The 24,760-nt window shown below is 33.4% G+C and overlaps 3 protein-coding genes across 3 annotated transcripts; all 3 read left to right on the forward strand.

The window, feature by feature from the left end:
- The first annotated feature begins 914 nt into the window (after positions 1-914).
- Positions 915-20,004, forward strand: LOC147802101 (uncharacterized). Its single transcript, XM_087153711.1, has 4 exons — positions 915-2,448; positions 2,858-3,751; positions 3,816-4,733; positions 19,415-20,004. Exons 1-4 carry the CDS (start codon positions 915-917, stop codon positions 20,002-20,004), a joined length of 3,936 nt encoding a protein of 1,311 aa, XP_087009837.1.
- Positions 20,005-20,614: 610 nt separating this feature from the next.
- LOC147802102 (uncharacterized) lies at positions 20,615-22,867 on the forward strand. The gene is made up of 2 exons (XM_087153712.1): positions 20,615-22,300; positions 22,358-22,867. Exons 1-2 carry the CDS (start codon positions 20,615-20,617, stop codon positions 22,865-22,867), a joined length of 2,196 nt encoding a protein of 731 aa, XP_087009838.1.
- A 636-nt stretch (positions 22,868-23,503) lies between these two features.
- Positions 23,504-24,454, forward strand: LOC147802103 (uncharacterized). The gene has a single exon (XM_087153713.1). The coding sequence runs from the start codon at positions 23,504-23,506 to the stop codon at positions 24,452-24,454; it is 951 nt and encodes a 316-aa protein (XP_087009839.1).
- Positions 24,455-24,760: the final 306 nt, after the last annotated feature.

Here is a 24,760-nt window from a genome sequence, read left to right on the forward strand (position 1 = left end):
ACTTTATCTTCCATCACCTGAATAAATTTTGTATGCACTTAGGTTTTGAAATGAATTTACCGTATTGTTTGGCGCAGCATGTCCTCATCTGGACCTTGCGCCACTAAATCCTACATTCAATTCAATTCCATCACCTGAATTAACAGTTTTGTAATCCCATAGAAACCGATTGACCAAAAGGTGTAGTTCAATCTTACACATCTCCATTCTAGTATAATATAGTGAAAATATATTCCAATAATCTATAGGAATCTAGTGGATATTCCAGCATGAAAATGATATGTATTAGACTGTTTTACATTTTTTAACTAACATGCATATCAGATAATATTATGTCAAATGAAACTTTAAAATTAATCTATATTATATAAAACGCTAATACGTAAGTATGTATGTATCAATAAAACCGATGATATTTCTTTTCTCGCGCTGGCAATAGTTTTCATTTTTAATTGATTGGATTCGGCGCGCAAGAGCACGTAGTGAGCATCATATGGCTAATCCATGTTATATAAAACGCTAATACGTTTTAATTGATAGGCTTCGCGCGCAAGAGCACGTAGTGAGCATCATATGTCTATCAATCTCCGATTGTCACCAAGAAAAAAACGGTTGGTTGGTTATGAGTACTGAAATAGTTCCTTTTCATTGGCAGAAATGAGAAGTGTTATGCTATTGCTATTTTATTTTGAATTGAGCGCTTTACTATTCCACGTTTTGTTATATTATTAGTTATGAGTTGAATGCAGTTTTAATATTTCATATTTATTTTAAGTTAAATTTCATGAATCTTAATAACCTACGTACGGTTTATAACAATCTCCGAAGAAGAGAGAGCCGCTCTAATGAAACTCCAGAAGAGCAATATCAACGGAGAACAATTAGAAATGCTACAGAACTAGCACGACGTTCTAATGAAACAACATCAACGGAGATTGGCCAGGAATGCTGCCGATAGGCTTCGGCGCTCAAGAGAACGTAGTGAGCATCATATGGCTAATCGGGTGAATTCTCAAACTGAAGTCACTGTCTTTAAACACGATTGCGGTAGTATGACGGAGGTTTGCAATTTTTGTCACGCACTTTTTTGGCGGGGTGAACTAAACTCCAGTAAAAAATATACAAAATGCTGCCATGATGGGAAAGTCCGATTGCCGAATTTGGCTGATCCTCCTGAACTTTTAAAGGATTTACTATCCAATAATTCAGTTGAAGCTAGGAACTTTCAACAGCATATTCGGGAGTATAATGCATCACTGGCTTTTGCATCAATGGGCGCTGAAGTAAAATTACCTCCTGGATACGGCCCATATTGTTTTCGTATTCATGGACAGATCTACCACAGAGTTTCCCCATTGTATTCAGATGAAGAGAAAAAACCTGGATATGGACAGTTGTATATATTTGATTCTTCTGAAGCAAGCAGAAAGCGTCTATCTAACAATCCATCTTGCCTTGCCTCCGTGATGAAAAAATTGGATGAAATGCTACGTTTACTAAATCCGTATGCTGAATCATATTTGCAAATGCATAAATTAGTGCAGGCTAATCCAGCAGTAAAGGTAAAAATGGTTTTTGCTGAAAATTCAGATTTGGATATACGGCGTTATAATGCACCTACCTCCAGAACTGAAGTCGCTACCATATTTGTTGGAGATGAAGGCGAACCACCAGCAAATAGAGATATATGCATTTATCCAGTTGGGCAGGATTGCATAAATATTTCTCCTTTAAATAAATGCAATGACCCTATGGTTTATCCTCTACTTTTTCCAAGAGGAGAACAGGGATGGTCAAATGAAATTGAACATGTTCAAGAGAGACGCTCGGCTAAAAGAAATAGAGTAACTCAACTACAGTTTTATGCTTATAGGCTTTCAGTTCGTGGTGGTTTCAGTATTTTGCATAGCAATGGCAAATTATTTCAACAATTTGGGGTAGATGCTTACGCTAAAACAGAAGGATCTCGACCTAACTACATCCGCTTAAATCAAAAAGATCTAAGAGTAGAATTTTACCAGGAACTTTTGGATGCTTTAACAACACAAGCCTTGAATAACAATTTACGCGTAGGAAAGCTTATCATATTGCCTTCTTCTTTTCAAGGAAGCCCAAGATTTATGCAACAAAATTATCAAGATGCTATGGCAATGGTCAGAAAATTTGGGCGACCAGACCTGTTTGTTACATTTACCTGTAATCCTGCCTGGCCTGAAATTTTAAATGCCATGAATGGTCGGGAAAAACCCGAGAATAGACCAGATATTATTGTACGAGTTTTCAAGATGAAGCTGTCAGAGCTTTTGGATGATCTCATAAAGAGAAATATATTTGGAATTGTTACTTCTTACATATATGTTATTGAATTCCAAAAGCGGGGCTTGCCTCATAGCTATATTTTACTGACATTAGACTCTTCCTTCAAAATTCGTTCAAAAGACGACATAGGTAAGAGCAGAATTACCTAATGTAAATATAAATCAACGTCTTTTTGAAATTGTTACAAGGGTCCATGGCCCCTGTGGTTATTTAAACCAAAATTCCCCATGTATGAGAGATGGTAAATGCTCGAAGCAATTTTCTAAAGATTTCAAAGAGTAGACAGAAGAAAATGGCTATCCAGTTTACAAAAGACGCTCCACTGAGCCAGTCAAAGTTCACATTGATAATCGTTGGATTGTTCCATATAATCCTTACCTTATCAAGAAGTATAATGCACATATCAATGTTGAAGTTTGCGCATCTATAAAAAGTGTAAAATATTTGTATAAATATGTACATAAAGAGCACGATGCAGCTTCTATCGTGCTGAAAAATGATAGCAATATAAACCATGATGAAGTTTTAAATTTTTTAGATGGACGATATGTTAGCGCTCCAGAGGCAATGTGCCGTCTAAGTGAGTTTAGCATGTCTGATAAATCTCACACAGTAGTTCGACTAGCAGTTCATTTGCCTGACCAACAACCGATATACTTTATAGAGGGACAAGAAAATGAAGCAGTTGAACGAGCTTCAATTAAAGAAACAACTTTAACTGCTTGGTTTAAATTGAACCAAGTTGACGTTGAAGCGCATGAATTTTACTATGCGGATATTCCTGAACATTATGTCTTCGATAAAGCTTCAAATAAATGGAAAAAAAGGCAACGAGGCGGGCAAAAAGTCATTGGAAGAATGCCTATAGTTGGTGTACAAGATTCTGAGAGATTTTACCTTCGCATGTTATTGTTAAGAGAGAAAGGTGCACTCTCCTTTAATAGTTTAAAAACTATCAATGGGAAATTCCGCCAAACGTTTCAAGAGGCGTGTAAAGAACTTGGGCTGCTTGATGGGGATCAGTACTGGCATGACACTCTTTTTGAAGCTGCAAGAATGCACATGCCAAACTACCTTAGAGTTTCGTTTGCCATGATTTGCGCCTTTGGGGAGGTTGAAAATATTCCCGATCTCTGGTTTGAACATAAAGAAGCTCTTTCTGAAGATTTCATAAATAAATATTCGGAGGAAACTGGGCCACTTTATGCACTAGCAGCATTAAATGAACTGCTTGAGTCTTACGGCTTAAACTTGCAAAAAGTTAAACTTCCTTCGGTCAATTTACCGACAAATCTCTTTCCAATATTCTTCGACACTGCTGAAGAACAGTCTAAAGCTAATGCAAATATTGAAAAGCTTAATTCTGAACAGAGATTTGTTGTTGACAAAGTACTAAATGCTGTTTACGGAAATCAGTCTGATGTTCAAAAGTGTTTTTTTCTTGATGGTCCTGCTGGGACAGGAAAAAGTTTTCTATATTCAACTCTTACATGCAGTTAGAGGAAAAGGAGATGAAGTCATCGCAGTAGCATCGACAGGAATTGCAGCTACATTATTAATCGGAGGCAGAACTGCCCACTCAGTTTTTAAAATTCCTTTAACATTAAATTCTACTTCCACGTGTAATCTGAAACCCAATACTCCTGAAGCTAAATTATTTGTAGATGCTAAATTGATTGTGTGGGATGAAGCTCCCATGACGCACATTCATGCCTTTTTAGCTATTGATAGACTACTGAAGGACTTAACTAAACTTGATGAACCGTTTGGTGGAAAAATTATTTTGCTGGGTGGAGATTTTCGACAGGTTCTTCCGGTTATTCAGAGAGGTTCCAGAGCTTTGACAGTTGCGAGCTGTATTAAAAAACACGCGCTTTGGACTAAATTTTTTGTTTTCAAATTAACTGAAAATATGCGTGCTCTGGCTTCTGAAAGAGAATTTGCTAATTGGCTGTTACAAGTTGGGGAGGGTGCAAGTGGAGATCAAATTATATTGCCCCCAATTTGCTATCCTGAAATTCAAGATCCAGTAAAACAGCTTTTTCAAGATATCAATTTTAGTACAATAACACCTGCAGAATTAAAAGGTAGAGCTATACTTACTGTAACCAATGATTCACCATTACTAAATAATAACCGTGTATTAGCATGCTTACCAGGAAGTAAAGTTATTTATGAGAGTACCGATAATATAGTCAGTGATGACCCTCAAGTCCAACTATCATACCCTGAAGAATTTTTAAATAATTTAACTCCAACTGGAATGCCTCCTCACAAATTAAAATTAAAAACAGGAGCTATAGTTATGTTACTTCGAAACTTAGCTCCTTCTAGAGGTCTTTGCAATGGTACAAGATTAACAGTAGTTACATTAGAGAAAAATATCATTGTAGCAAAAAAAAATTGTGATGATGGTAACAGTGAATTTCATCTTATACCTCGAATTCCACTAATTCCATCTGATAATAATATGCCGTTTAAATTCAAACGCAAGCATTTTCCAATTAGATTAGCTTTTTAGATGACTATAAACAAAGCCCAGGGACAAACTTTCGATAAAATGTGTTTAGATTTAACTAAACCAGTGTTTAGCCACGGTCAATTATATGTTGGACTATCAAGGGTGAAATCCTTCAATTCTATAAGTGTTGTATCGCCAAATGCCCAAATTAACAATTGTGTTTTTAAAGAAATTCTATAAAAAGTTTTAAATAAACAACTTTAACTTAAATAATAAACTCATTTTCTTACTCTTTTCTTTGTTTTTTATACATTTTATATTTTTGTGATAAAATAAAAAACTTATAGTTGTTCTGCTTCTGAACACTGATGAAAACGCAAAATGATGGGCTTCATCAACAATCAAAAATATATACATTTATTTTACAAATTCCATATTAGGGTGGCGCCATTCAGAGAATTAAATATACAAAATTATCTTTACATCCGGCGTTCAGTGGCAGACTACTATTTCATATTGTTTTACAACACATGGCTTTAGCCCTTTTGTGGGAAAGACTTTAAAACAAAACTTACAACAGTTACTTTTCTCAACAACTGAAATTCAGAATAGTGTGATTAAGAAAAATATGTGAACTGTTTGCAATTTCAAATTAATATTGAAATGCACAGGTTCAAAATTTTCTACAGGGAAAAGTTTTCGGAACTTCAGTGTTCAAAAAAGTATACAAAAGCTAGACGTTAAGAACGTATCCAATGAGCGAGTAAAGCGAGCATCGGATTGCAAAGCAATCCGAAATGAACTGCTAAAGCAGTTCCGAGGGTTGGCGAGTGCCAGCAAGCAGGGGGCGAAGCCTCCTAGTTTTTTAATAATTAGGTTTCCTCACTGCTAAAAATTGTACTTTTGATTTTTTTTCTGTACACGATTTAAAAAGGAGGAACATACTCTTTGGCTGGTGTTATCCTGGTTTGGAGTCTTTTACCGGTGGCACAGCGTTCTTTTCAATTTTTTCAAAACAATAGAACTGGATTCATTGCTTTAAAAAAATCATTATAACTTTTTAACGTACTGACTGACCATTAGTATAGCCATTCTAGATTCCACAATAAATTTCAACCAACAAAAAATGAAACAAAATTTTTTTATTAAACGAAAACAACATGCATGTACAGTATAAAATATTACTTGAGGCAGAAAAGAAAAAGTGAATTATTCTGATTGAAAAAATCATAAGCCTGTCAACATTTTATAAATAAATTTCATACTGCTTTTTTGTATTAGTTTCAGTTCTTTTTGAATTAATGCTCTAACATTATATGATAAGTTGACTCTAATGTTCCTTTTCTTTATATTGAGTTTAACAGGAAAAAGCAGTAATTGATATGCATTATAATGACCAATATCTCTGAGCTGATAAAGTAAAACTTTGTTGTTTATTTTATGGTTTAAAAGAGTAAAAAATGGACCAACATAAAGGCTTAGATGGATCTTTGTTTGCACCAAGCTTAAATAAATTAAAATACAGATTAAGCAGAGCGTTGAACCAAAATTACGAGCTTTTGAAGTTAATATTGACGAAAGGAGGCCAGTGCTTTATCTAGACTTTTATTTTATATTGGGTTTAATGTACATTAAAATATGACAGACAAAGTATGTAACTTAAGAAATGTACAGTCAGCAAAAAAAAAAAAGATATCACCTTGAATAACTTTTGTTCTAATGATCGGATTTTCACGATCTAAAAGTCAATCTTAATGGTTCCCGGGGGTGACCTCAAATATGCTAATTAATTAGTGCTAACTATTAATTAAGTTACGAAATCTGACACAAAAACGTACTTTCTCTGAATAAACATGTATTTTTTTTTACATATTTGGATTCCTAACCTTCAAAATATAGGGGGTAGCCGCAATCTGGGAAATGTGGTCCCCATAGTTTGGTCAGGAGAGCGATCCAAAGTTCGTACCCCTTAATGTTAATTTCGCGTTTTGCGTTTTCAGTCATATTTTCAAAACTAATGAAGCAATTCAAAAAAAATTGCACCCACTCATAAAACTCATTTACCCAAAGATAATTTCATGAAAAAAATAATTTTTAATAATTATTAATTATTTTTTATTATTTAATTAAATTGAGGATGAAAAAATTTTGAATTATAAGGTATGAATTTTTTTATACCATAATAATCTACATATTTTTCAATAGAAAAATCTAAAGTTTCAACTGTTTTTATTTATTAGAAGCTGAAAAAAATTAAAATTAATTATTTTAAAAAAAAATAATTTGGCGACAATAAAAAAATGATTAAATGGGGCGATTAATATTAAAATGTGATAAACTTGCGAGGAACTTGACTTCGCGCGCGTAGTGTAAAATTTCATTCATATTTTTTTCGCTAATAATCGTTTGCTAATCTTTTTATTTTTATTTCTTTCAAACTATAAAATACGATGTTTCTTTTTAGTCATTTAATAATGTATTTGTAATTTAGTAAAGAAATTATGAATAAAACATTTTGAATAAAAAACACTTTATTCAACGAATGTGTCTAGTTTTATAAAGGCGTGCTTCTGATAGAATATGATTATGCACCAGATTGTGCTTACTTAATGTGATTATTTTTTAATTTTTGATTTTCTTTTTCAATAACTGATACAATTTCAATAATATACACACGTATGCATAGATTTGGAATAATATATTTATCAATTTCTTGAATATATATTTTATAATTATTAATACGAATGCGTAGTCAACATTTTTAATCATCTTAAAACTTCCCCCGGTGGCTGAGCGGTAGCGCTTCGCCCTGTCGTTCCTCGGGCCGGGCAAGGCTGACTCAGCCTTTCATCCCTTCAGTGGGTCGATAAATAAGTACCAAGCATGATTGGGAACTAAACACTGGGGGTTCCGCGTTCGGCTGACCACCTGACCGGAACATCTGCTCTTGCACCCCAGAGCCCTAGGTCCAGAAAACTGAGATGGGCATAGTAGGCCTTGGCCCTCCATGGGCTGTCGTGCAGCTGAGTTTAGAGTAGAGTTTTTTAAAACTTCTTTACATCTTATATATCGCCTTAATCTTAAAATAAATTTGTAAATTACCTGTCTATGCGTGTTTCGCAGAATTATTTTTCTAACTTTTTTATTGAATTTTAATGCAATTTTTTTTTAAATTCTATTATGTATATTTTTTTCCAATAATATACTAATCAATTGTTTAAGTACTTTAATTTATGTTTTTCTTTAAAATAAAATTACTTTTTAAATTATTGCTAAGTTCTTATTGAAAGAAAACTTAAAATTATTGCCAGCTATCTGAGAATTAAATCTTGTTAAGAAATTAAAAATATTCTACTGATCACACTCAATATCATTCGAAGCAGAACAGCTGACTATTTACTAAAAATACTATTGTTTACGAAAAATGAAGATAAATTATTAATTTTATTTTTTTAATTACTTCTTATTTATTCGAGTAATGAAAAGTAAATGCGTATGTGCGCGCAGGGGAAAAATTTAACAGATTGTTTTGTTTTTTAAATGAACAAAAAACTATGGGCATGCAATTTTAATTCAACATTCAAAGTTAATCTTGTGCGCTAACCCTTTTAAGTTACCCTTTTGTCTTAAAAAGTTGAAAATATTTTCTTTAAAAGTTGTTTGTATAATTTCTCAACTTTTGCACAGTTCAAAAAAATATTGCTATATCAGGAAAATGTTCGATATGCCTTGTTTTGTTAAACAACTACTAAAATAAAAAATTGCAAAAAGATTTGAAAAATGTGCTATTTTTAGAATCATCATCTCAAAAATTGTTCTTTTACTCCATTTGACTTTTTTCTTCTTAAATAACTTATAATCATAGTTTTAACACACGTTTTGAAGAAATTATGTATACAAATTTCTCCTAATATTTCGTAATAAAAAAACAAGAATATTAATGATTTATTTATACAGTGAAACCTGCCAAGTTGACCACACTTGTAAGTTTTACACCTGAATAAGTTGACCTCAATTATCAAGAACGGAAATTTTCCTACATAATAAAGAAGCAAAACCTTTGTAACTTGACCACCTGTCTATCTTGTATGCTGACCACTGAAATAAGTTAATTTTGTCTAGGAGTATTATGAAATTCTATTCTAAAACCCTCATAAATTGACCAGAAAAAAAAAAATTCAGAAAATTTTCTGTCATTTCGCAATGTATGTTAATACATATTTCACTTGTTTGGTGAAATAGTGTAAAAAGCTAATCTAAACCTTTTTGTGAATTGACCATCTGGGGAAACTGTAGGGAGTCAGCTTTTGACCATTTCTTTCATTCATTCATTGAAAACAGGTGTGTTAGTTGAAAAGTTGCTCTTCCAGTTGCAATAGTGAGCAAATAGGCTTGTATGCGTAGTAATAACAGAATAAATTTTAAAGTGTTAAAATAATTTTGTTTTGTTAAAGTTTTCAATGTTTTCGTGTTCTGATATTTTAAGAAATTATTTTTATTAAACACTTCACATGCATAACTAACAAAATAATTTTTTTTTAAAAGTTAGTTAAATATTAAAATTATTTCTGTGTAACAAATTGAAGTTCGTTTAGGTTTAAACACATTTCTTGAGATATTCATTTGGCTATTTGCTAAATCAAATTTTTAAGTCAAGTAAAAAAAAAAATTTTAATGTATAGCAACATGTAGGAAACGAAAAAGTAAACGATGTCCCACCCCTTCTATAAGTTGACCACTTGTCTACGTTGGCCACTAAAACAATGCACATGAAGTGGTGAACTTACCCAAGTTTTACTGTAATTGTTTCATTGAACCAGAGTAGTTAATTGTTTTCGTAATAATCGGCCTTACAACTATTTAACTTAGATTCTTTGGACTAGGCGTCACTTCATGCATGTCTTTCGAGATTGAAATTTCAAAGATAAAATGTAAAAATTACAAGAATGCGTAAGCTGGTTTCAACTAACAAAAAAAAAAGGGACAAAATCGTTGGCAAAAGAAGTTATCTCATGAAAAGAGTGTCAGAGTTGAAAAATTATTGTAAAAACTGTAACAATTGTTACTCTTGTTTAATTAAGGGTATTATAAACCTAATTTTCGTTTAATTATGTTTTTTAAAGAACTAACGAAAGGAGTGTGTAAATAACATCAACTCTTTTTACTGCAATCTAAGTTTACTTAATATCATTTGCAAATATTAAGAAGTACAAATTCTTGACTTGCTCCTTAAAATAAAGTTTTATTTTAATCGTAGTTGAAGAAGTACGGATATAGTTAAGGGAGGTATGCGACATTCGGAAAAAAAAGTCGTGTGATATAGTTTTAAACAGAACGAATTAGTTCTTTTAATTGAAATGCTGACAATATCATTACAGCATTTTGGTTAACAAGTGCCATGAAAAAAGGTTCTGAACTTAAGATATGGATTTTGATATATTTTCCTATTTACATACCTCCTTGATCTCCGCACCGTTTTAATATTCTGTAAAGCATAAAATGAAATAATGTTGAATAAAAAAATAGATTTCAAATGAAATATTTTATTTTCCTTAATACAGGGTATCTGTTACATTTTAGATTTTCAAATTCATAACTTTTCATGTCTAATTCCAAGAATTTTCATGATTTAACGAAGTTACTATTTTCTCCGATAAAAACAGAATAATAAATTCAAAAAGCATTATAATCACATTATAATGCACAAAACACTGCAGTAAGAACGCACTTTAATACAAAACCCCTCTATTTAAGCTTTTAGCTCAATTTCCGCTTTTGGTTTCATATTTTGTAATGTGGCAATCTTTTTCGAAAATATTTTAAATAATTCTTTAAAAATTTCACGTTCATGTAATAAGTTCATTTGAATTCGCAGCTCGCTTTATAGATTTCGTTTCATGTTTTATTCTGTTTCTTCTTTATACTTAATTTTCTGATTTCGCTTGATATTTTTACTTATTGTGTTCCATTATGTTTGTAATTTTTTTGTAAAATTTTTTTGAGTGCTTCTCAAACTATCGCATTGATATATTTTACTTTGGCTATATTGATACAATAATAGAAAGTACTATTTTTTTGCTGATATAATCGTGTAAGCTGATGAAAAGATTATATCTTTTATTTTCCGGATATTTTTAGAATTTTTTTTCCGGTTTCTTGCTGTTTTATTTTTTATTATTATTTTTCTTCCCCCCTTTTTTATTGTTCCGTAATTTTTCCCAAGTTTTTTCTACATTTTGAACTTATTTACTTATTTTATGAGTTCTATTTACTTGCAGCTTATGCGCAATAAATAAAACTTATTATTTTTCGTTTTATATAAACTGCTGTTTGTAGAAAATGCAACACCATGAAGGAATCATCAGAATCAAATGAAATTCGCAGCAAATGTCAATTATAGGATATTATGCAAATTAATAAAGTTTCAGAGCCATCGCGCGTGCGTGGCGCGCGCAGCGCCCTCTGAATTGATGCTGAAAGCGTATAAATAAAGTGCTGTAGCGGGACGTTGAAAATAGTCTATGATTATTTGTTAGTGGCAAACGTTTAGTGAGACCTGAGTATGCCTCCACGACGGAAGAATAAGAAATTCAAGCAACTTACGGAGTTTGAACGAGGGAGGATAATCGGCCTTCGAGAAGGAGGATTTTCCTATCGCGCAATAGCAGCTCGTATGCAGCGGAACAGTTCCACAGTGATGCGAGTTTGGAAGCAGTGGACCGACGAGCACCGAACAACTCGAAAAACAGGCACTGGACGACAGAAGGTGACGTCAGAGCGCGATGATCGACACCTGCTCCGCATGGCGGTGAATGATCGCACAGCTTCCTCCAGGCAGCTGGCAGCACATTGGTCTACTGCTACAGGTGTACAATTGTCGGCTTCGTCAATTCGTCGTCGTCTGCTGCGCCGTGGATTGCGTGCAAGGGTGCCATTATACAGGATTCCCCTCACGGCGGATCATCGACGGCTGCGTCGGCAGTGGGCTCTTGAGCACAGAGACTGGCGAGATGATTGGCACCAAGTTGTCTTTTCAGATGAATCACGCTTCAATTTGTGGACCCATGATGGCCGTGTTCGTGTTAGACGTTATGCCGGTCAACGCTGCCTTCCTGAGTGTATTATTGAACGACATAGTGGTCGAACACCCGGAGTTATGGTCTGGGGTGCGATTTCGTATCATGGACGATCCAATTTGATACGAATTGAGGGTAATCTCAATAGCAACAGATACGTCCGTGAAGTGCTACAGCCCGAAGTCGTTCCCTTCCTTCAAGGCATCCCTGGAGCTATCTTTCAGCAGGATAATGCACGCCCACATGTTGCGCGGACTGTTAGAGACTTCTGTTCAGCACAACGCATGCAACTTCTTCCTTGGCCTGCTTATTCGCCGGATATGTCGCCTATTGAGCACGTGTGGGATATGGTTGGTCGGCGTCTCACTCGTGATCCGCGTCCTGCAGTTTCCAAAGACGAACTTTGGTTGCGCATACAAGCGATATGGAATTCTCTTCCTCAAGCAGATATTCAACATCTGTTTGACTCCATGCCACATCGTATAGCAGCACTTATTGCAGCGCGTGGTGGCTGCACCAAATACTGATTTCGGACGCTTAATTTGTTTCTTTTGTTTTGAAAATTTCATCATTTATTTGTATCAGTACAAGTCGTTTCTGCATTAAATTTCATTTGATTCTGATGATTCTTTCATGGTGTTGCATTTTCTACAAACAGCAGTTTATATATATATATGTAACATAAAAAGCTTCAATTAATCTTTTTATGTCAGTTTCTTTGCTATAAAGCAACTCCTACTTTATTCCTAATTAATTATTCTATTTGAAATACTTTCTCACACTTTTAAAAGCCACATCCTGTTCTTAAATCTATTTTTGGCTCAAGTATGCATTTAATTAAGAGCAGGACATTTTTCCCTTTGCTCTTGTGTGGGAAACGTTCGATCCATTTCATAAACCAATAGCAACTACTAAGATTTCCCTCTTTCCCTAAATTAAGACATTTTACGGATTTTACTTTGCAAGATTTTCCCTAACATATAACCAAAGAGCGCAACTTTTCATGTGGACTTTCACTCATTCTCATGACTGCTCTTGTCTAATAATTAATAAATAAATTTTGTACCCTCCTTCCCGACCTATGACCTGTTTTAATCTTTCCACTCGGCAACGACGTTATAAGTCGCCAGGATTGAACGGTCGGGAAGGGGTACAGTTCGTACGGTACATTAAAGATATTAAATATCTCATTTGAAATTAAATAAATCAAATTCGGAAGAGGGTACATCAAAAATATGGAATAATTTCGAATCATTTATTCAAATGAACAGCTGATAAATAAGCAGTCAAATTCTTCTACAACTCTGATGTCTATGCTGCATATTTTGTCTACGTTCCTGAGACTACTAGAAAGCTGAGCTTCAATTTCCTTCCTTGGAGTAAAAAGAAAAACTGCATCGAAATCCTGATAATTGAAATGTTTTTATTGAAACCTTATCCCTTGGAGAAAGCGTTGATTTTGCCACTCATTAGTGCTGAGCTGGATCTTATCGTCGATGAATAATTGTTCTCACACCCACGATGGTCTACTTAAATATTCGACATTCAAAAGAAAAATAAGCTTCAATTTCTCCGTCACTATTGGTGTTAATTTACGATTCATCTTAACGAAGAAACAAATTTTTTCCCTAGCAGCTCACGTCTTTGGTTTTGGAATTGTGTTTACGGAATTTCAACGCATTCCCATCACTGTTGTGGTTTTCAAAATATCTCGGACTAATTCGAACTTTTTCAGGTATCCTTTGAGTTAAATTTTTTTACATTCTCATGAAACAATTTCTTAAATGATTATGATTTTAATTTTTTCCGTTATTTGATGTTTCAAAGTGAAACTACTTTTGATATATTAATCGTGTTTATTGTTGAAATTTTTTTTTCTTGAAATTTTTATTTTCAGTGAATTGATGGCATAAAAAATGTTTCGAGAAAGAATTTTGCAAATTTATTGTTTTATGTGTTTTAGTTTCTATGATTTTTTTTGGGTAGTAGAAATTATATTTTTGTTTTACAGTGATTAGGGTTTAAATGAAAATGCCATTTAAATTTTTTTTTTCTCTTCGTAGTGCAACTGCAGTAATTATTGAAATTTAATTTAGATATGTGAATGCAATTACGGTGTGGCAAAGATTAAATCAAGAAATGTTAAAACTCACACAAATAATTTGGAAAAATGAATAAAATACTTGTTGTTAGAATTTAAATTGAAGTACAACCAGACATTAATGCTTTAGTTCAACGTTGGTAAATAGTTCATAGCTCAGTTCTAGCTCAGACATTTCCATAGACAAATAACATAAAGATAGGAAAATGATCAAACAAAAATTGAAAAGTATTAGTGACCAAATTCACTTCAAAAACATGTTAGAAATAGAAATGAAAATATTTGAATTCCCTAACAATTGTGACAAATTAAATTTTCAATTAAGATCTCTGTACAAAAATTACTTTAAAAAATATCCAAACTAAAATTTTGAAAAAAAAAAATATTTATGTCCAAAAAGAAAGATAGAAATGAAAAAAAAAAAAAAAAAAAAAAGGTAATTTGCAAATAAACCTAACCTGCACTTCAGATTCAAAATAAGGAAAATAGCTAGATCAGTCTAAAATTAAAAACTGATTTACCTTAATACCATATTAAATTTGAAAGCTTTGTTTTGGATTTCAATTAGTGATAAATTGTGTTAAACGGGTTGTAATGTAAAATCTGAGAAGACTGATCACCTTTTCTGATTATAAAAGCAATTTGTCTGTACACATATTTCCTGAAATCCGGGTTAATAATTGCAATAAAAATACCAAGAAAGAAAATAAAAGTACAAATAAATAAATATAAAGAAAGTAGAAAGAAAAGAAAAGGAAAAGAAAAAATTTTACAGAAGGCAAATTTTGGACATAAAAAAAAAAAAAAATATTTTTCGGATATTTAGCTATTAAAGTGACAAAAAATGTAAGGTAAATAATAAATAAAGTGAAATGAAGTAAATACTGAAGTCTTGGACTTCAGAGTAACAACCACTGTCATTTTTTTTATTTATTTTGTTTTCAAACAAGGTAAACAATACTCAAATCTAATTTCAGATTTAAATTTTTCCTGTAAACTTGTTTTTTGTATTTTGCGTTTTGCATTTTAAATTACACATTTTTAAAAATGTTTATAAATTTTTTTATCATGATTGAAGAGTTAACTTAAATAGTGTTTTTATGAAGAATACTTCTTCTAGTGAAAATGCTGTGTTGTGATTTTTAAACAAAAGACTTTTGAAACTGAAAAAACTGTTAAGTCAAAAAAACTGTTGAAAATGATAATTTTAAATTTGCTGATGATGCTACTACAGATTTTTGATTGTGTTAAATTTTTTACAATGAGAACATATGTAAATGTTTTATAATTTATATTACTTTTATATATTGTTACCATTACAAATTTGGTTATATTATTTGTACTTCTACCATAGGGAAGATTTTGCAAATAGATAATTTCAAAATTTTTGGTTTGTAACTAAGCATTTTTGGCGAGGGGGGATGTAACATAAAAAGCTTCAATTAATCTTTTTATGTCAGTTTCTTTGCTATAAAGCAACTCCTACTTTATTCCTAATTAATTATTCTATTTGAAATACTTTCTCACACTTTTAAAAGCCACATCCTGTTCTTAAATCTATTTTTGGCTCAAGTATGCATTTAATTAAGAGCAGGACATTTTTCCCTTTGCTCTTGTGTGGGAAACGTTCGATCCATTTCATAAACCAATAGCAACTACTAAGATTTCCCTCTTTCCCTAAATTAAGACATTTTACGGATTTTACTTTGCAAGATTTTCCCTAACATATAACCAAAGAGCGCAACTTTTCATGTGGACTTTCACTCATTCTCATGACTGCTCTTGTCTAATAATCTATATATATATTACTCTTACACGGCGATAAAAAAAAGCCTCATTACAACTCTCCGAATGGCAACGCTAGAAAATCAACCAATATTTGCTGCTAAAAATGTCACATGGCAAATGTCACATGAGGTGGCTCAACATATAGCGCTTTTAAAAACGGAAACAATAACCAGAGTGAGCATTATCAGGTTGTTCTATTCAGATTCATGCCCTAAAAACATGAAAATATTTAATTTAAACTCAATTAGGAATTAATTAATTAATTGAAGTGAGAATGCTTTAAAAGGCCGCTGTTGAATTGATATTTTTCTACTGGGAGCTACCTAAACGTCTAAGTGTTTGTACTAAATGCATTGAATTTCTTTATACTTCGCGTTTATTTATGCATTGAATTTTCACGCCTTAAAATGCAGAATATTAGTGAAGCTGCTAGGGCTTTTAAACGTAATGAAAGAAAACGTATTCGAAGAGCCCAAGAAAGTGTTGAGGAATGTTATGGAAGACGTAGATTGCAGAGATCAAGTGCAATAATAACTGTTCAAGATGTTACAATAGATGTCGAAGAGTATAATATCTGCCAAAATCAAAACTCCCCGATTAGAAATGCAGCATGGCGACCTCCACTTGGTATTTCTCGGGTAATGCTAACAGCCATTCATTTTAATTTATTGTATGTAAAACATCCTTATTTTGTTCTAAACTGTTATGCTTTATTTTGTTCTAAATGTTGCTTTATCACAAATGTTAATTAATATAGAAATTGATTTCAATAATGCTGATCACCAAAAAATATTTCATTTGGCGATAAAACAAATTTTTGTGTTCTTGAAAATGAAAGACTTTTTGAGGGTTATTATCTCACAAGGAAAAGTTAGGGTTTAAAGTTTATATTTTCAAATAATAAATTTTTTTTCTAAAACTTTCAAAATTTCTAGCATTAACTAATTTATTATACACATTTAGTTGAATTTAGGTGAGTAACTGCAATATTTGATAATTTATTTTGCTAATATGTTTCTCATTTAGCTAATGTTTTGATTTTTTCACCATGTACAATCTAAATAGCTAATAAACTTTTTTAAAAGCCAATAAGAACATTGATAGAATTCTTCTACATAAGTGCAATACTATGTCTTTGATGATAAAATACTATGTCTTTCATGATAATATACTATGTCTTTGTGCTAGAACAATGCGTTCATTGGCGAGCGAGCGCAGCGAGCCATGGTTCACGGCGTGAACCACATAGGATTGCGTAGCAATTCTCGGGGGTTGGCGAGCGTTAGCGAGCAGGGGGCGGAGCCTCCTAGTTAATAAATAAATTTTGTACCCTCCTTCCCGACCTATGACCTGTTTTAATCCTTCCACTCGGCAACGACGTTATATATATATATATATATATATATATATATATATATATATATATATATATATATATATATATATATATATATATATATATATATATATATATATATATATATATATATATATATATATATATATATATATATATATATATATATATATCAAAAAGCTTTTAAAATGCCTTATAACATTTATTAAGTTTTACAATTTTATCGAAAATAAATACCGTGATTTCTATAAAATTTTGCGATTATGCATCAGAATAGCTATCTTTTTTCAGGTCCACCTTTGCTTGATCACTTTTTTTTCCTTTCCTAAGAAACTCGAAGTGCGGGGCAAAAGCATTTAACCCTACAACTCTTCATAAATTTATGATAACTTATGAAAATTTGGTTTTAATTCAAAACTGTCATACAAATTACATTAAAACAGCTTTACAAAAATAAATAATGTCAGATAAAAATTCAAAGATTCTATAATCTTGGAGAATCAAAAATAATTTATTAATTTATTTAAATTTCCTTTTTAAAGGAAATTTTTTTAAAAAAAAAAAAAAGCCCAGAAAGCAACGTGAAAAATTCTTTTGGTTGCTTAGCAACGAGAAGCACTATCTTTTCCCATCTTGTCATTCATTCAGTTTCTTTATGGTTGTTATAAATTATTTCCCCTTCTATGGCGAGGTAATTTGGCATATTTTTAAACCATCGCCAGATATATAAATCCCTATTGCGACCTAATTTACAACCCATTTTTTTCGAAATTTTGTCTACCCCCCCTATTTTAAGGGTCAGGATTCCAAATATGTAAAAAAAAATACATGTTTATTCAGAGAAACTACGTTTTTGTGTCTGATTTCGTAACTTAATTAATAGTTAGCACTAATTAATTAGCATATTTGAGGTCACCCCCGGGAACCATTAAGATTGACACTTAGATCGTGAAAATCCGATCATTAGAACAAAAGTAATTCAGGGTGATATCTTTTTTTTTTTGCGGACTGTACATTGTAATTTACAGTTAAAACTTCCTTGAGATATACAATCAATAAAAAAATTACTCGATACAGTAAGTATCAGTAATATCTATATTATATTTAACGCTAATACGTACGTATGTATGTATGTATGTATGTATGTATGTATGTATGTATGTATGTATGTATCAATAAAACCGATGATATTTCTTTTCTCGCGCTGGCAACAGTTTTCATTTTTAATTGATTGGATTCGGAGCGCAAGAGCACATAGTGAGCAACCAGATAACAATAACCAGAGTGAGCATTATCAGGTTGTTCAATTCAGATTCATGCACTAAAAACATGACAATATTTAATTTAAACTCAATTAGGAATTAATTAATTAATTGAAGTGAGAATGCTTTAAAAGGCTGCTGTTGAGCTGATATTTTTCTACTGGGAGCTTCCTAAACGTCTAAAAAACGTTTAAGTGTTTGTATTGAATGCTGTTGCCACTCACATTAAGTTTGTCAATTCCGTCATGTTTTCTTTATTTTATTTTGTATTAACATTATCTTTTGCGTTTGTGAAACTGGCAATTATTTTTTATGTTCTATTTATGTTTATAATATTACGTTAAAGAACTTACGATACGTTGCGTTTAAGAGAATTCGATACGATTTTCATCTTTATGATGTAAGTTTATGTATATTGTATAATATTGTATAAATTGCATATTGTATAATACATAATAATGTATATTGTATAAATAATATATTGTAAATAGTCCTATTATTCTGAGTGTTGTATTGTAAAATAAAGTAATTAGAAGCAAAAGAATCTTGAGTCATAATAAAGTGGCGTCCGCGACAGGACATTGTACTCTGCATTTCGATGTAAAATAGAAGACGGCAAAATTACGAACAAGATATTACTTTGTCAAGGATTAAATAGGTACGAATAATTTTGAATTTTGGCTGCTTCTGTTATATCTTTTTTTACGAAGTCTTCTTTTATGTACAGTTTATATGTTTGATCTGAATTAAGTTTAAGAAAGAAAATTAACTCGAGATTTAGAATAAGTAGAAACTGAGGGTTTATTAAGTGAATTTAGTAAATAAACTGACTAAATATTATTTACATTAATAATATGGATGCTCTTAAAGTGAAAAGAAAGTCATTAAGAACAACTTTTACGACCACGTCGAATAAGTTGGCGCAATATTTGGCGACATCGGAAACTGTTGCCAAGGATATTAATCAGTTGCAGGCACTAAGGTCACAATTGCAAAATAAATTTTCTCGTTTGAATGAAATTCAAAATGAAATATCCTCAGTACTTTTAGAAAAACCTGAAACCGTTGCTGAATACGAAACTGATTTTGAAGCAGCGGAAAATTACAGAGATAATTATCTTGAACTAGACGCAAAAGTCGCAAATTTTTTAAATAAGGACTCCGGTTCCATCGCCAAAAGTTCTTTAGAGGATAATGCCGTGAAACTAAAACTACCGAAATTTGAATTGAAGACATTCTCTGGTGATCCTAAAGAATATCTAACATTCCGGAGTATATTTTCAAAAATTCATGAATCCGAAGATTTATCTGCGATCGACAAGTTCCAATATTTATACCAATCTATGGTACCCGAATCCAGGGCAGCAAGATTAGTTTCCAGTTTCCCAATAACAGCAGAGAATTATCCGAAAGCCATTAAACAATTGAAATTAAGGTTTGGCCGAGAAGATCTTTTAGTACAAATATACGTTCGAGATCTCCTTTCACTTGTTATGAAAAATGCTACTGCCGGAAAGAATACTCCTGATTTAGCAACCCTCTACGATATGCTGGAAACAAAATTAAGAGCTTTGGAAAGTTTGGGACGTACGAAAGAGAAATTTGCTGATTCTCTAGAGCCTCTTGTAGAGTCTTGCTAACCTGAAAATGTTATGCGAGCCTGGGAACGGAGTAGAATTTCTGAAAATACTGATGGCGTTACCAGTCAGAGATCCCTCGAAAAACTAATGTGCTTTTTGAGACATGAGGTCGAATCTGAAGAAATGATCAGTTTAGCTCGTGAAGGGTTTGGTAGAGATAAGGAAAGTGGCGAGAAACGAAAAGATTACCACAAATCGATCCAAAGAGATGAACCTACTGCTACTACACTGATCGTCAACACCTCAGTAGGAAAAAACAATTGTATTTTCTGTGACCGATCACATCCAAGTCAAGACTGTCAGAAAATAGCAGAAATGAGTTATGAGGACAGAAAATCACGAGTTATACAAAAGAGATGCTGTCTTGTTTACCTCAAATCTGGTCACATGGCAAAAAGATGTCACAGTAATGTAAGGTGCTTAGTTTGTAAACGGAGGCATTACACAATACTTTGCCCAGATTTACGTAAAGAATTATAAAATAGTAGGTGATGAACAGAAAGCAACAGAAATATTGTTTACGAATCGTCCTTCTAAACGTGAAATATATCTCAAAACAATTACGATCAGACTACGAAACAGAGACAAGGAAGTCTGTGTTCGTGCACTAATGGATGATGGGTCACAGCGTTCCTATATTGAAAAGAGTTTGGCTGAAGAACTGAAACTTTCTCCCACTGGAAGCGAAGTGTTTTCTCAAGGACTGTTTGGCGGGGGAACTTCTCCTGCTTCAGATCATAAGAGATATATGGTAACTGTTGAAAGTTTAAATCGCAAATATACGACCTCAATATCTCTTCTTGACCAAGTAAAAATTTGCTCAGAGCTACCAAGGATACAGGATAGAAGTTTACTTGCTGATCTAGCTTCTCGAGGAATAGAAATAACAGATGTTGGAAAAGATACGCCCCCTATAAGAGTTCTTCTAGGAGCTGATGTACTTGGAAAAATTCTGACTGGAAAAATAGAAGTGTTAAGATCGGGAGTTTCAGCCATAGAAACCTTACTAGGTTGGACAGTTTTAGGTCTAGGAAGAAAAAAGAAAATGGTTAACTTAGTCGCATTAAGTTTGCAAAATAAGGAGTTGCCAAAAATATGGGATTTGGACGTTTTAGGCATTGAAAATCCCGTGGAAAGAAAAAATAAGATCCAACTAGAGGAAGAAACGTTGATCCATTTCAGAGAAACATTAAGAGTCTGTGAAGATCAGAGATATGAAGTATCTTTGCCATGGTTGGCTGGACATCCTGCCCTTTATGATAAATATGACATAGCAGAATCCAGACTTCGCACAGCAACTAAACGTTTGCTAAACGAAAATTATTTTGATGCTTACGACGCTGTATTTAAACAATGGGAATCAGAAGGTATTATAGAAACTGTACCAAAAGAGCAGATTACGAAAACAGGTCATTATCTCCCCTATAGACCAGTCATCAAGCTATCCAGCAATACTACGAAGGTTCGACCAGTTTTCGACGCATCTTTCAAGAAACCTGGATTTGCTTCCTTGAATGAATGCTTAAGTGTGGGACCGAATCTTATACATAGGATACTGCCATTACTGTTGAGATTCCGTTCAGAGGCATTAGGAGTTATTGCCGACATAAAACAAGCATTTCTTCAGATACGTTTAAGAGTCGAAGACAGAGATGTACTAAGGTTCTTGTGGTGCGAAGACGCTGAATGCACAACATTTAAGACTTATCGACACTGCAGAGTGGTGTTCGGTGTCTCTTCCAGTCCATTTCTTCTAAATGCCACTATAAATTATCATCTAGGATTGCAGAAATTCCAAACAGAGAGTCTTAAGAATACGATTGATAATTTAAGAGAAGGATTTTACGTGGACAACCTAGTAACAAGTGTTAATAACGTCGATGAACTGGAGCATTTAAAATCTCAAGCTATCCAAATAATGAAAGAAGGTGGGTTTGAATTACGATGCTGGGCTTCCAATAACTCTAGAGAAGGACAAGAAACGGAAATGGTTCTTGGCATGAAATGGAATTTAGTTAGTGATGAACTTTCATGTAAGATGCCGTTAAATTTAGTTACCGTCAATGAAAAGGCAGTTACGAAACGTTTACTTCTTTCTATCATCAACAGTATTTACAATCCAATAGGCTTTACTGCTCCAGCGCTATTGTTGCCCAAATTCCTTTTGCAGGAAGCGTGGAGAGGGAAACTAAGTTGGGAGGATGCATTATCAGCACAACTTGAGCAGAAGTACAGACGGTGGGAGAAAACCACTGCTCTCATACCTGAATGTACCATCCCTCTAAGAAAGTTGCCTGTAATTTACGATAATGTCGAACTGCATATTTTCACAGATGCATCTTCTTTTGCATAGGCTACTTGTGCTTTCTTGCGATGTGAATACCGAGGTCAAGTGACAGTCAAATTAATAGCTGCTAAAGCTCGACTTGCTCCAATGCAAAAACCAACCATCCCAAGACTTGAATTGCTGGGAGCCGCCCTCGGAGCTCGTTTAGCCGCAACTCTACGTTCTGTTCTGCTCATTTCCTCTAGAACCCTTTTTTGGACTGACTCAATGATAGTTTTGAGCTGGATTACGAGAAAAGAGCCATGGAATACATTCGTTGGAAATCGAGTGAAAGAAATCAGAGAATTGACCAATATAGATGACTGGAAACATGTACCTGGAGAAGTCAACCCTGCCGACTTTGCTACTCGCTTTTGCGACTGGGCAAATCTATTGCAAAGTCAGTGGTGGGAGGGTCCCAGCTGGTTATACGAAGAAGCAAAATCTTGGCCAATGTCTGAGATATCCGTTCCGGATGAAGCTTTTCTGGAGCGACGCAAGACAGTGATAACAAATTTAGCAGCTGAAAACGAATAGAAATTTGGACAGAGATTTTTATACTTTTCGAGTTACACAAGGATTCTTAGAATGACTGCTTATGTTCTGAGATTTTGTAACAGCATTAAGAAAAACTCTTGTAAGTTGACTGGTGCGATCTCATGTGAAGAGATTGAATTTGCAGAAAACACTCTTTAAAAAATCATACAGTATGAATGGCCTTCTGACATACGTGAGAAGTACAAGGATACAATACAATTCTTCGTAGAAAATGAAATTTTGAAAGTCCAAACAAGACTCATCCTCCGTCAAGATCCGGAGGACTTCACATATCCTATAGTTTTACCAGACCATCCTCTTCTACAAAGACTGATTTTGCATACTCATAGATCTTTGATGCATGCTGGTGTATTAACGACACTAGCACAGTTAAGAGAAAGATTCTAGATTCCCAAAGGACGGAGAGTTGTAAGAGCCGTTTTGCGACAATGTGTACCATGCAAAAAACTGACTTCTAGAAATGTTAATACTGAGCCAGCTCCTTTACCTCCTGACAGAGTAAACCGAGTCTCAGCATTTCAGATAACTGGCGCAGATCTAGCTGGTCCTCTTTTCTTACGTGGTGGAAACAAGGCGTGGATAGTACTTTTCACGTCAGTATATCGAGCAGTCCACATGGAGCTAGTTTCATCTCTCTCCACAGAATCATTTATGCAAGCCTTACGAAGATTTTGGGCAAGGAGAGGAAGATGCTCTACTCTTTATACAGATAATGGTACGAATTTCGTAGGTACAGCAAATGCGTTAAAATATTTAGATTGGGATTTCATACAAACAGAATGTTCTCTACAGAAAGTTAAGTGGTTATTTAGCCCACCATCATCTCCGTGGTATGGTGGTTTTTGGGAACGAATGGTTCGCTGCGTTAAGGAACTCCTTCGAAAATGTTTGAGCAGAGCTTGTGTCACCTACGAAGAAATGTTGACTTTGCTTTACGACTGTGAGGCGGCTATAAATGCGAGACCATTAACATATTTGTCAGACGACCCCAACGAATTGAAACCCCTTACGCCTGGTCACTTCATTCAAGACTCAAAAGAACGTGAAACTTTCGATCTAGATTTAATCGACTCTCAGCATTTTTTGAAACGAGTGCGTTACCTTCACAATTTACGACTAAATTTACGAAAGCGTTTCTATAGGGAATATCTTGGCGAATTGGTAAGAAGTCATAAGACAGCTTCAAAGAGAAAGGCTATTACTCCGGGAGAAATTGTTCTAGTTGAGTCACAAAATCCAAACCGAATGAATTGGCCTTTGGCTAGAGTAATTGAACTGTTTCCTGGCAAGGATAATGTTCAACGGGTGGCTAAATTAAGGGTAGCCAGTGGTGAAATCATAAGACCCCTTCAACGAATTTATCCTTTGGAACTTAGTTCCATTGACAATATCAATGAAGATTACCAGGAAACCAGAACAAAGCCTGATCATGAGCCTAGTATTGCACATATTCTGGAAGAATTGAAAACTCCAGAACCAAAACTTGGTAATGCCAATATTCAAGAGGAAGCAAGAACAACTCGATGTGGACGTCGAATCGTACCAGTGAAACGAATGAACTTGTGAACTATTCATAACTTTTAATTTCTTGCAGTGTTACAGCATTATTTTTTTTGTATTGTTTCAGAGCAAAAGTGCCAGCAATACAAAGGTGGGAGTATGTTGCCATTCACATTAAGTTTGTCAATTCCGTCATGTTTTTTTTATTTTATTTTGTATTAACATTATCTTTTGCGTTTGTGAAACTGGCAATTATTTTTTATGTTCTATTTATGTTTATAATATTACGTTAAAGAACTTACGATACGTTGCGTTTAAGAGAATTCGTCTGTATGATGTAAGTTTATGCATCCAACAATACATGTAAATAAT

The sequence above is a fragment of the Parasteatoda tepidariorum genome, chromosome 10, assembly GCF_982258835.1.
Source record: "Parasteatoda tepidariorum strain Cologne lab strain chromosome 10, Ptep-v5.0, whole genome shotgun sequence".
Taxonomy (NCBI): Eukaryota; Metazoa; Arthropoda; class Arachnida; order Araneae; family Theridiidae; genus Parasteatoda; species Parasteatoda tepidariorum.

What these genes read in the sequence shown, in the direction of transcription:
- LOC147802101 (XM_087153711.1), top strand. Translation starts at nt 915, where the DNA reads ATGAAACAACATCAACGGAGATTGGCCAGGAATGCTGCCGATAGGCTT. An exon ending in TCGTTCAAAAGACGACATAG is followed by an intron (nt 2,449 to 2,857) that starts GTAAGAGCAGAA and finishes TAAATTTTTTAG; the next exon opens with ATGGACGATATGTTAGCGCT. An exon ending in TCAGTCTGATGTTCAAAAGT is followed by an intron (nt 3,752 to 3,815) that starts GTTTTTTTCTTG and finishes TCTTACATGCAG; the next exon opens with TTAGAGGAAAAGGAGATGAA.
- LOC147802102 (XM_087153712.1), top strand. Translation starts at nt 20,615, where the DNA reads ATGGATGATGGGTCACAGCGTTCCTATATTGAAAAGAGTTTGGCTGAA. An exon ending in TCCCTCTAAGAAAGTTGCCT is followed by an intron (nt 22,301 to 22,357) that starts GTAATTTACGAT and finishes TCTTTTGCATAG; the next exon opens with GCTACTTGTGCTTTCTTGCG.
- LOC147802103 (XM_087153713.1), top strand. Translation starts at nt 23,504, where the DNA reads ATGGAGCTAGTTTCATCTCTCTCCACAGAATCATTTATGCAAGCCTTA.